Below are 12,068 nucleotides of genomic sequence, written 5' to 3' on the forward strand. Positions count from 1 at the left end.
TTCAGAATGAGCTGTAATAAAAGTCCAATACTATTCTGTATGCGTGTATGTACGATCATTCTATATCCATCAGCAACATAAGCCAACAAGCATCGACTCGAAATAACTATATATGATGTATGCCAGAACTGACGCTCATTTGCTTTTCAAAAGGATCATTATGCACTGAACATCAACATATCAACAAATGGTACATGCATGTTTATAAGCAAATAATATGCAGGAAACAGATACACAAGAAAGAAAAATTACAAAACCTCTGTCCATCCCATCATACCTAGTTATGTAGTGACATCGAAAGAATAAAAATAAACGAAAAATGACATGACATGATGCTTCATTCATCAACATGCAATGCAATACAATGCAATGCATAACAGGGGATATAAAACGTTAAAACAAAATCGACGTCATAAATTTCGTAAAAATCATTAGGAGATTGGGAGTATGGGTATGGGTATTCAGGTAAGGGTTCAGAGTTCAGTCGTTCAACGTTTCGCTTCAGTAATCGAGGTCGTCGACTTGGTCTGGGCTAGCGCCGCGGTAGCGACTGGTGCGGCTGTATTGGCTGCCGGAGTTGAGAGGGCGAGGACCGGTGGGTTTGCGGGAGGGGACCGGGGATGAGCGCATTCCAGAGCTCTGTAACTCATTATATTAGCATTCATCTCAATTAAATCGTGGATATGGGAAAAGGGCATACCCTCGAAACAACGCGATCCGCATAAGACCGCTCATCATCCTCTTTTACCTTGGGCGGACGCTCAGGAACCAATGGTCCATCGTCCCTGACCTTCGGGGGCCGTGGCGGACCCGTACGTCGCGAGGAAGCCTCCGAGTAGCCAGTGTCCGAGATCGGGGACAAGCGGCTGCCGCCGCTGTAGCCACTGTAGCGCTTCTGGACGTTACTGGAGTTGCCACCGGAGAAGCTGGAGTTGGAACCCCATTGCTCGGATTGCGGGTTGTGGAAGCCGTAGACCTGTGCTTGGGTTTCGAGTTGGGTTTGGTAGCGGCCCGTGGGACCCTGGCGGGGCTGCGGATGCTGGAGGTCCATGCTGTCGCGGTGAGCGCGGTACTTGGGGGCTTCAGAGACTTGTGACGGGATCAGCGGGGATGGAGGGCGGTCCTCTTGCTGCTGCTGCTGCTCGAGGTTGGTGTTGGACCGGATCCGGTCGTCGCCCTGGGGATCGTAGTAATCGTCCGTCTTGTATGCTCCGTAAGGAGCAAGGCTCGTGTCCGACCGCTCTTTTTTGTTCTGGAGGGTGTTGCGGATGAACTTGGGAAGGAAACCGCCAGACTTGCGCTTCTGAGCTTTGTCGTTCTGCTTGGGGGGCGTGGCTTCTCCATTAAGAGCGCCAGACGCCATGGGAGGCTTGGAGCTCTCTTGAGGAGGCAGCTTAGGGCTCAGGAACTCGGCGCGTTCATCATAATCGTCTTCCTCGTCCTCCTCGGGAACCGTACTGGGACGACTGGGCTGGTTGTGAATCGTGCGAGACCCTCCGGTCGAGGGTCGTCCGGGTTGATCAACGGGCGAAGTACCATCTTCGCCCTCGGTTTCATAGCCATCGTGGTCGAAACTTCCCCGGCCACTGCGGCCAAAGTGGTCATCCTGCTGAGCTCGCAGAGCGTCAACATCATCAAGGAGTTGCTCCAGCATGTCTTCAATCCTGGTCAAGTCGTTTCCGGACTTGAGACTCAAGCCCTTCAAGGCGCGCTTGAACACGTTCTTGCGTTTGGAGCGCATGTCCTCCTCTCCCTCTGCGGCGGCGGCGAGTTGACGAGATCTGGCGCTGGGAGGTTGAGGACGCGGTCCACTGATAGCTCGGAATGTTCGCTCGTGTTGCTTGTCGTTGGCTTCCATGATCAGTCCGTCCTGGTAAGCGATGTATTTCTTCATGTCCTCGAAAGAGTTGCGCATCTCTGCAGCGCTTCGAACCAGGGAGACCAAAATTTCCGTGTCTCTGGCGTTGCGTTGGGCATCGCGAACAGTAAGCTGAAACAGTTAGCGAGTGTCATTAACGGATAAAGATCGAAAGATACTCACATGATCCATCAGCGCAATGATGTCCTTGGACTGAATCCGGTCAACGCCTTGCCCGGTGGCGCTATCGTACATAGGCGAGCCAACTCCATGAGAGTAGCCACTCAGGTTTCTCTGGTGCTCAGCACCACTAGGGCTGTCAAAGAGCCCCAAGGTGTCCATGCCACCGAGGCCTTTACCTTCGGACTTTGGAGTGCCAACACTAGGTGAAAGCGGGTGCGCTCCAGACGCATAGCCCTCATCCTTAACAGCCGGCGGCGTACCAGGCACCTGATCATAGGATTGATCGAAGTAGCCCTCAGGGGCATAAGCACCTTCGGGGTAATAGCCTGGATCGTAGCTCAGTTCCTCGTCCAAGCCAAGTCCCTTGCTCGCTTGGTCGTCTTGGACATCCTCCTTAGACTGCGACCTCTCGTCGTATGGCCAATAGTCCTGGTTTTGGGAAGGCGCCCTGGGTCCCTGAATGATCGAGGGGTTGGTGTCAATCTCAGATTCCGAATCCTGGGCATCACCTGCCTCCGGAATCTGAGCATCATCACCGGGATCAAAAGATCGGGAGTGACCCAGCTCAGCCTGCTCGTCCATCGACTGAGCGATGCTCTGGGGCGGCGAGCTGACACCCATTCTCTTACCGAAGGAAGTTGCGTCGGGGCTGCCGGCGTCCTGACGCTGCTTCAGAGGACTTCCTTGACGAGAGCCAGGAGTGGTTGTCTCCTGCGGCTGCTGCGCTGTCGGTTGTGGGCTACGTGGCTGTGGGCCGCGGGTCTCCGGGCTGCGTTGTTCCTGTCGCTTACTGAGGTCGGACTTGGAGCGATTTGTCAACTCAGAAAACACCTGAGTGTAGCGTTCCACAACGGAAGGCTCGAGTAGTGAGGCAACCGCAGACTCAACGGGTGCCGGATGAACGAAATGAGGGTTGGCGCCATTGCCTTGGGAAACGCGCTGGCCCCGGCGAACCTTATCCATGTAGTCGATTTCGCTGTCGTCGGTGTGGTTTGTCATGCGCTTGGGATCGAGGCTGCTGGTATCGGCGGCTGAGTGCCGACGAGAGTACAGGTCGGATTGTTCGTCCCAGTCTTCTGCGCGCGGTTGTCGAGAAGAATCCTGTTCGGACTCATGTCGCTTGTTCAGACTGAGACCTGAAGGTTTCGTTCTCGTCGATCTGGCGAGATCCGTACTCGGTGCCGACGAAAGTGAATCGATGGAAAGTCGAGGCTTCAATTCCTTATCCCCTCCTGACTGCTGACCAGGCGATGGTCGTACTTGGGGCGGAGGCGGCGGAGGCGGCGGTCTTAAGTCGCTTTGCTCGCTAGCGACGCTTTGAATGGGACTAAGGGCCCGCCGTCGGGAAGGATCAGCTTGAGTATCCAGCAGGTTGGCCACGGCTGCGGCTGCAATATCACCCGCGGCAGCAGCATCCTCGGAATCACCGCGATCATGTCCTCCAAAGGAGGCGCGGTCCTCCTCATCAGATACACTTTCGACGGAGACGTTATGGGTCGACTTGTTGGGGTGGCGGATATCCAATTCGTGGCGAGTGTCCAGCGGTGTTCGATTCGGGGTGCGAGATAGAGGAGAAGGAGACTGGACGGGAGAACCACGAGCAACCTCTTGAAAACGAGTCTTTTGCGGGACAATTGACTCGGTCTCAGCGGTGCGATGAGAAACCAGCGAGTCCCTAGTCATGTCCGACTCCAATGCGCTGCGCAAAGGCATTGGAGGCACATTATGTTTCTGGAACACCAACTCCGTCTCGTTTCCATTCCCAGCGCGTTCCTTCGTGGGGCTGGGGCTCTGGCGGTTGCTCTCGTTTGTGTCCATGCTGGACTTGGAATCGTGACGACGCAGAGCCGCAGCAGTCAGCGCCGTGCCGACACGTCCAGCTTTTTCCGCATCGCGGAGTCCTTTGCTCTTGGCGCGTCGAAGCTTGTCGTTCTCATTCATCTCCGGACGTAGACCCCACTTGACGTAGGTAGGATCCGCTTCAGTACCCTTGCTCTGGCTGCTTTCCTTGCTGGGTTTGCGTTCCGGGTTCTTCGTGGGAGCCGGATCGTCCCCAAGCAAGGTGGTGCCTTCATTTTTGCTGTCTTTTTTGAGGAGGACCTTGGGCTTGATGATATCCGGGGCACTGGCATGCTTCGAAAGCCGGCGGCCAAGTCCATCGCGCGTCTGGGTGCTTGACTGCATTGAAGCATTCATGTCGCGGTCAAACTTGGATGTGTTGTGCATGACCTTCTGGTCCTTCTTGAGCTCCTTGAGTTCGGGCAAGATAAGCCGCCGGATAGCATCCTCTACGGTCTCCAAGAGCTTGGGGTTGTTGTTGAAGGTGGACTTGTTCGAATTTTGTGATAGGAAGGAGTATTGGTCGTTGGAACGACGGTTCGCCGATACTGCTGAGGCACTGAGCAGACTGGACTCGGCAGGGTTGTAGACGGAGTCGTCATTCTCCTGGCGTCTCTGTGCACGCTGTCGTCGCCGACGGGCGGCAGGTGTGTCGGGGTCCAGGAGACTCCGAGGGTTGCTGCTGTGGTCGTCGTCGCGCTCGCGCTCCTGTGGGCCGCTGGTGAGTTTCTCTGCGACCCTGTGCGCGATACGTTCGGTGCTGAGACTACGGCTGCGCTTTCTCCGGGGGGTCTTGAGCAGCTCTTTATTATCAGCCTCTGGCTCCAAGCTCTGGCTCCGCTTGTGGTGTAGACTGGATGTCGGACCCTCCAGCAGGCTGTCTGTCGGCATCGACGAGATATCAGACATAGCGGGCTGGATGTGGCGGTTCTCGCGCGAGAGGCTGGAAAGGACACTTTCTTGATCAGGATTATTCAGAAATTCCTCGGCTTGCTCACGGTTCTCGAACTCGATTTCGAGCGGACGGGATCCGTGGTGATTTTCGTCGTCGCTGAGACCTTGCTCATCCAGGTCGTCCAATTCGAGGTGCTTACGCGACTTGGGCAGCGACCCAAGAGAGATACGGCGGGCGTAGACGGGGCCCCGATTGCCGTTGGATTCGGTGATCTGGAGATGATGGTCTCGTTGGTCCTTGAGCTTCTTGGAAGAAGGCGTGACACGGACGCGGACACTGGGTCTGGAGACGATGTTGCCAGCACCTGTCCCACCCTCGAAGTATTCAATGAGGAGGGAGGTCTGGGAGTTGTGGGAGGTACGGGACAGTTTGGAGGGATCGTCCCGACGGGAATCACGGTTTCTCCGGCGAGTGGGGATGGTGACGGGACTGCCGTCGTCGGGAACGGAGTAGGACGTTTTGTCTGTCCGTCGAGAGAGGTCAGTGGCCAAGTCAGTTCCAGTCATGCTGCCTCCGGATGTTTCGACGAGGGAATCTGAGGCGGCGGGCATGATGGGTTTGCGAGTGTCGACGCCCATAATTACCGCCAGAGATGGTGAACGAGTGGAAGATGTGCGTGTGTTGAGAGGGAGAGAGAGGATGAAAGGGAAGGCTTTATGTTTTTAATTTTCCCGTTTCAGCCAGACAAGACCATAGTCCTTTTAATCTCTTAAGACCAGGTCTGTAAGGGATGACTGATGATTATATTATTCTTGATAGAATCCGAAGCAGAGAGGCAAAGGGAGAGAGAGAGAGTGTGTGTGGCTGTCGCTCTGCTCTGGTCACTATCACTGGGTGGGCGATTCACAGCGACGGCGGGGCGGATGCGAGGTTGAAGTAGAAGTAGGGCATCGACAGAGATAGTAAACGTACCAGCAGAGCAGAGGGATTTCTCCCTTGTTGATTATAGACGATAAACGAAGAGAGAAGAGGGGGGGAAAGGAGGAGAAAAGAAGAAAAAGAGGACTGTCAGCTGCTGGCGATGGGAGGAGGATAAGTCCAGCAGCGGTGAGGGACTCCACCGAGGCGAAAACAGAGCAAAAGATGGCTGGAATGTCAAGATTTGCAGAGAAGAAGGTGAAAAGGAACAGAGAATGGAAAGATTCCCGATGAAAAGCGAGAAGGAAATGTGTGCCAGAGAGTAAAAAAAAGCAAAAAACCAAAAAACGAGAGGCTGGACACAGGCTGCTGCTGTGATGGCCAGCTGTCGGCGGAGACCTGATGCACTCTCACAGGACAAGCAACCAACACCACTCATATCGATGTATTCTATTCTAGTTTATCCTTCCCCTTAATTGAGCCCAGTCTTTCATCAATTGATTCAATGTCTATAAAATAACCATCACTCAACCTGTCTTCCTCTCCTGTGTCTCTCTTCATATTCATATATCGGTGGCTGGGCAGGAGTCAGAAGTTTATCTGATACCTTTCCCCATCAGGTATAGTCCCCTTGCCGCTTACACCGATATCAATCACTCTGTGCTCCATACTCCATGCTTGTACACATACAGCCGTGGCTTCAAATGACTTTAAATCCTACATATTATGCTACTAATATAAGTACTTAATCTGCTGCGCATTGCATGTGGAGTATGCGTCAAAGCATATGCCGGACATTTCCATGTCAGCCACTGCAGGAACCGTTCACTGATCCATCTACTGACCCGAGGAACAGCCAAAGTCAAAAGGCTTCCTGATATACTATGCTAAATTTGTATAAGCTTGAATACGTGAGACTCAAAAGGACACAAAACAAGACACAAAGTGCACCATGGTCTGTAACACTGTACTCCGTATGCATGTCATATCTTGCATCCGGAAACCACCTCTCGCAAAATTTACCATTGAACAGCAGAAGGATAACCACTCAAGTCGATACAGGCATTCACTTGGTTTCGATATAGAATGCCTGGGACTGAATTCATTACTGTGTCAGTTGAATTTGGCAGCTAGATTGACATGTTCTATTCAACAATACGTTCACCTGAAGGCTCTGGCATATGCCACTGATCTCCAACCCGGAAGCCCGTTGGAAAAGGATCCGATGGATCCAAAGACATGTACTTAAACCCGGTGATCCACGCATTCCCCTTGACCGTAGGCAGGGCCGCATCGAAACCGCCCACAGTGGTCGTACCCCTGATATGACAATCGAAGGTTGATCCAATGATGCTCTGATGTGCCAACTTCTCCCCAACATGCAGTCCACCTCTTGCATGCAAGAGGGCCAGTCTAGCACAGCTCCCGGTTCCACACGGGCACCGGTCGAATCGCCCTGGAGACACCACAACGGTGTTCATTGCCATCTTGGTGCCATCCGAAGCTTGTCGTACGGGCTCGGTGAATTCAACAATTGTGACCTGTCTGATCTTATCATTTTTCGGATGCACGGGTGTGTAGGTTTTTCTCACAGCCTGCTTGATCCTCTCTCCAACCTCGATCAGCCTCGGTCCATTCGCGTTCTTAATCTCCAGACCAACAGATCGAGCATCAATGATTGCGTAGTGCATCCCGCCCCATGCATATCAACCGAAATCACACCCAGCCCGGGAACATCCACCGGCAGATCAAGCTTGTACACAAAAGCAGGCACATTGTCAAACGCCACAGCCTTGCACTTCCCATCCTCACAGTCCGCCGTCACGCTAACCAGGCCAGCCGGGGTATCAAGATTCAATTTGGTAACCGGCTCCGTCATCTTCGTCATTCCCGTATCAAGCAACACCGTTGCCGTAGAGATGGTGTTTCCCCCGGACATAGGCGGGTATTCGTCGCTTTCCATAATGAGCAATCCTGCGTCTGCGCGAGGATCGCAAGGAGACAGAACAAGATTCATGCACATTTGCAGGTCGGCTGCGGGGCTCGTTCATAAGGAATTTTCGGATGTCGTCTGCTTCATTTTGGAAGTATAGTAGCTTTTCGTACATCGTCTTGCAGTGTGGTGGGTTGAAGACGCCGCCGACAATCACGTCGCCGACTTTGCCGGCGCAGTGAACGCCCACAATGGAAATGGTGCGTGTGAGCCTCATTGTGTGTGTAGTATATGGAGCAGATAGTTCAGAGAACAAGTATGGAGCGTATGGTGGGTTTATATCTACCTTTCACATTGATGCTCTATTGGTTCCCCAGTTCTACCACGGGAGGCATGCCGGCCTACCTTAATCGAGCCTCTACCCACTATTGAAGATTTCCTGCGACTGATTTCCGAGTCCCAATCCCAGACATAACTGCTGAAGTGCGGAGCTCTGATATTCTCAACACTGGAAAGGAGCGAAAATAAGGTTTCCTTTACTTCTCCCCCGCAATTTATCATCGTGCTTGGTTGAGATAGAACCATCGGGAATGCACCCGATCAGGTACAGCTTATCGGGAGAGCTTCCGATATCACTAACGGGAGATATCAAAACGCATGTAGATGGAGCTACAATCAATAGAGAACACCCCCGCATTTCGGCGGCGGGGATGCAGGATTGACCTCTGCTGCAACGCATCATCTTTGCGATGAAAGTCTTATAATCATGAATCTATCACCAGAGTCCCGTGTCAAGAAACGTTCATCGAATGCGTATGTTCTTTAAGCAACTGAATTTCGATTGAGAAAATACTGATATAATTCAGCTGCCAACGATGTCGGCGACACAAGATCAAATGCTCCGGTTCTCAGCCCTGCGATACATGCAGGAAGCGCAAGTTGAACTGTGTGATTGATGACCGCGCGCAGAAGGTATTGGTGGCTCGAGGGTATGTTACTGCACCTTCTAGTTGGCCAATGCTAAGACCTGCTCAGTTACATTGAGGATCTACAGAGGAAGGTGACCTTGCTGGAACAAAGTCAAGAGTTACCGAGTCCGCAGACTTTTTCGGATGATTTTGATAGACCAGATTCTCGTAATTCTCACCGAACCAGTTCTTCATTCGGTGGCACCGCTAATTGTCATAAGGCGATACGACAGGACTTTTCGAGGGCCCTGAATGGGATCAGGCTGGCGAAAATGACCCCGAAATAACCAACCCGCTCTCGACAGGTCCATCGACGTTCATGTCGACAGGATTTGGCCGAACATGTAGGTTTCGCATTAGCCTTACCCTTACAGAATCTGACCCCCTAGCAGTCTACCTGGGCACCTCGTCCAATTGGTCCTTTGCTCGAAAGGTTCTAAGCATGATTCACGAGCATCTCTACGACTCCCCTCTCCCGACAGACAGGCGTCATTTCGACGAGACTGCCTACGAACTAGGCTGGGATGGCTTGCGAACGTCCATGTCAACTGAAGTTCCAATGGTTCCCACCCTCGACTTCTCCATGTACCTCCTCAACGCGGTCAAATTCCATGTTGGCCAACTATTCCATATCTTCGACGAGCTGTCCTTTATGGAGGGCCTCTACGCCTACCACGAGAATCCTGTCCATCGGACTTCCGCCGATCCCCTGTGGTATATTCAATATCTACTAATTCTGGCATTTGGCAAGGCCTTTACAGTGCAAAGAGGCCCAAGTACTCGGCCCGCGGGATGCGAGTTTTTTGTCAAGGCGCTGCAGCTACTACCGGATTTGACCCATCTCAACCAATATCCAATGATATCAACTGAGATCCTGTGCTGCGTAGCACTGTATCTACAGTCTCTGGACTTTCGGTCGTCAGCCTACGGTTTTGTGAGTACAGTAATCGCTCAATTAAATGACAAGTAGCTCATATGTATGAAATACTACAGATCGGCCAAGCCGTGCGACTTTCTCTGGCCTCCGGTATGCACACAAACATGCCAATTGACCATCTAGGCGGAGAAGCGCTTCAGCGACGACGCAGAATCTGGTGGACGGTATACATCCTCGACCGCCAAATGACTTCTCTGATGGGTCTTCCACAGTCAATCGAGGATAACCAGATCTATCATGAGCTCCCGCTGTTCCCTGAATCACCACATAAGGTCACCGCGCTGAGTATAGAAATTAAAATGTGCCAGATCATTGCAGACGTCAACAGGAGTAGGCGCCCAACTCTTTTGAGAAACTGTGAGATAAGCTAACGCAGAAGCAAGCTGTATATGGAGTCGATGGTCGTCTCAATAGGAAGTTCCTCTCGAGTACCAAGACTGCTCTGGGGAATACCGCCAACCTAGACACCAGATTGCAAGAGTCCCATCGTCTCGGGCTAGATGAGTCTAGTCCAAATGGGGTGTCTCGTCTGTCAGCACATCTTCACCTCTTATACCATCAGGTACATCTTCACTTATGTTGTGATCCTTTGACACATCTGACCAATTCTGTAAAGTGCATAGTACTAGCAACACGACCACTATTATTCTGCTTTTTGAAAATGCGACTTCAAAGCTTGGACCCAAACGCAAAGCCTCTCACCTCCTCAGCTATCGTTTGCAAACTGCTTCAGGTATGCGTCGAGTCTGCTAAGCAAATGCTGAACATCCTTGTCATTCTGCAAAAGCAAACTTTGCTTGGTAGGGATCATACATTCCTTACATTGATGGCGTATCAAGCTAACATGTACCAGATAGCTTCCTCCCATTCGACCTCGAATCCACATTCGTATCCGCCCTAGTACTCTTGCTAGCGCCCTTTGTCGATCCATATCTTTTAGACGACTCTCTGCCATGGCTCCAAAAGGCATACGATGTCCTAGACGAAATGATATACCGTGGAAATCAAATCGCCGCGTTTCGAAGATCAGATCTCGAGCAACTGCACGATCTGCTGAGAGAGTCTTCAGGACAATGTGGTCGCCGCGAGGAGATGATCTCTCACATGTCATTGCTTTATAGTGAGGAGAGTCAGTTTGGGGATGCTGCTGACTTGACGACTGCTGATATAATGGCTGTAGCGGAGTCGATTGATTCTGTGGATGTGGATTGGATGGCGCATGCTGTTACGGAGAATTGTATTTGGTGAGCTATGTGATGGTGCTTGTAAAGGAATGAAATACTCCATGCTTCAAAGCATAGGGTTAGGTTTCTATCAAGATGTCTTCTGGTAGACTCAGCTTGAATCCAAGGGGGTTTGCTGCCTCTTCTTGTAAAGGTCCAGGATAGCATCACCAACTGTAAGATCCGTAAGGCTCACTCCGACACTCTTATAAACAACAAAACCCTCCGAAAAAAACCAGTTCATCTTCTCCGCATGCTCCTTAGTCGAGCTCACTCCCTTCCTCAAGGCAATAATCTCACCAAGCTCAACAACATCATTCGCCGCAATCCCACTCTGAACCAATTCACCACAGCTTTCGATACCAAACTCGCGATCATCGATGATTATCACACCCCTACCCTCTTTCCCAGTCAGAGGATTGTATCCATAACTGGCTGTGACGGCATCATGTAACAGTGAGGGATCTAGTTCGATCATGTCTGGCTGCCAGGAGCCAATTGCTGAGATCAATGGCCGTCTCCTCCCGTCCTCAGTCTTCGTAAGATAGCTAGCAGGGAAGAGGGGTTTCTTGGATGACGTAGTGCAGAAAATGCAATCAGCATTTCTCAAACAACTCTCAATCTCCCACTGAGCGTTGAAAGCAGTAGAGTTGATATAATGAAAAGAACACCCAGACTTCCACCGAACCCGATTATCCTCCGAAACCGTAGCAACAAGCCCATCAACTCGCTCCTTGGACGGACTAACATAAGTAATACTCCTAACCTGCTCACCCCGAAGTGTCAAAATAAGCCGTGTATGCCACAGCGCCTGCATCCCAGCTCCAAAAATCACAATATGATCAACATGCCTTCTCCAAGAAAACGGAACCATAGCATTCATCGAGGTTCGGTATCCCGTTACTTCATCGGAGCTGAGGAGTCCAGTTGGGTTTCCCTTGCTATCGGTAAGCACTATGGCACCGTGCAGCGGACTCTTTCTGCCCTGACCGTCTGGCCCTGGTTCAACGGTGATTTTGGTGCCGATGCATGTGTTTGAGGTGAATGGTCGGAAGAGAGTGTTTTGTCCGTTGGGGCGGTTGACGATGCTTGGTGGGGGCTGGTATTGGCGCTCGCCGTTGACGGAGAAGGATTCGAGAGTGTGTTCGATGATTTCGCGGAAAGTGAGTGATTCTTCTTTGGAGAGGTTGATTAGTAGGTTGTACATTGTGGGGTTGTCAAGGACTTGAATGCTGGTCATTTTGCGCTCTAGAGCAACTTCGAAAACAAAGCGTGGTACATAGATTGAACATAAATGAGTTGGTCTGGCATAAT

General features: G+C 51.6%; 5 protein-coding genes across 5 annotated transcripts; 1 reads left to right on the forward strand and 4 right to left on the reverse strand.

Annotated features, from left to right (window-relative positions):
• Positions 1-501: 501 nt before the first annotated feature.
• On the reverse strand, positions 502-5,413 carry ACHE_10383A (uncharacterized protein; the record flags this gene model as incomplete). Its single annotated transcript, XM_043278664.1, has 3 exons — positions 502-639; positions 701-1,990; positions 2,042-5,413. 3 exons carry the CDS (start codon positions 5,411-5,413, stop codon positions 502-504), a joined length of 4,800 nt encoding a protein of 1,599 aa, XP_043131503.1.
• A 1,425-nt stretch (positions 5,414-6,838) lies between these two features.
• Positions 6,839-7,384, reverse strand: ACHE_10384A (uncharacterized protein; the record flags this gene model as incomplete). The annotated part of the gene is made up of 1 exon (XM_043278675.1): positions 6,839-7,384. The coding sequence occupies one exon, from the start codon at positions 7,382-7,384 to the stop codon at positions 6,839-6,841; it is 546 nt and encodes a 181-aa protein (XP_043131504.1).
• Positions 7,385-7,588: 204 nt separating this feature from the next.
• On the reverse strand, positions 7,589-7,903 carry ACHE_10385A (uncharacterized protein; the record flags this gene model as incomplete). The annotated part of the gene is made up of 1 exon (XM_043278686.1): positions 7,589-7,903. The coding sequence occupies one exon, from the start codon at positions 7,901-7,903 to the stop codon at positions 7,589-7,591; it is 315 nt and encodes a 104-aa protein (XP_043131505.1).
• A 1,010-nt stretch (positions 7,904-8,913) lies between these two features.
• On the forward strand, positions 8,914-10,779 carry ACHE_10386S (fungal specific transcription factor domain-containing protein; the record flags this gene model as incomplete). The annotated part of the gene is made up of 6 exons (XM_043278697.1): positions 8,914-8,938; positions 8,987-9,528; positions 9,588-9,861; positions 9,915-10,093; positions 10,148-10,331; positions 10,385-10,779. 6 exons carry the CDS (start codon positions 8,914-8,916, stop codon positions 10,777-10,779), a joined length of 1,599 nt encoding a protein of 532 aa, XP_043131506.1.
• Positions 10,780-10,866: 87 nt separating this feature from the next.
• Positions 10,867-11,994, reverse strand: ACHE_10387A (uncharacterized protein; the record flags this gene model as incomplete). Its single annotated transcript, XM_043278708.1, has 1 exon — positions 10,867-11,994. The coding sequence occupies one exon, from the start codon at positions 11,992-11,994 to the stop codon at positions 10,867-10,869; it is 1,128 nt and encodes a 375-aa protein (XP_043131507.1).
• Positions 11,995-12,068: the final 74 nt, after the last annotated feature.

The sequence above is a fragment of the Aspergillus chevalieri genome, chromosome 1, assembly GCF_016861735.1.
Source record: "Aspergillus chevalieri M1 DNA, chromosome 1, nearly complete sequence".
NCBI lineage: Eukaryota > Fungi > Ascomycota > Eurotiomycetes > Eurotiales > Aspergillaceae > Aspergillus > Aspergillus chevalieri.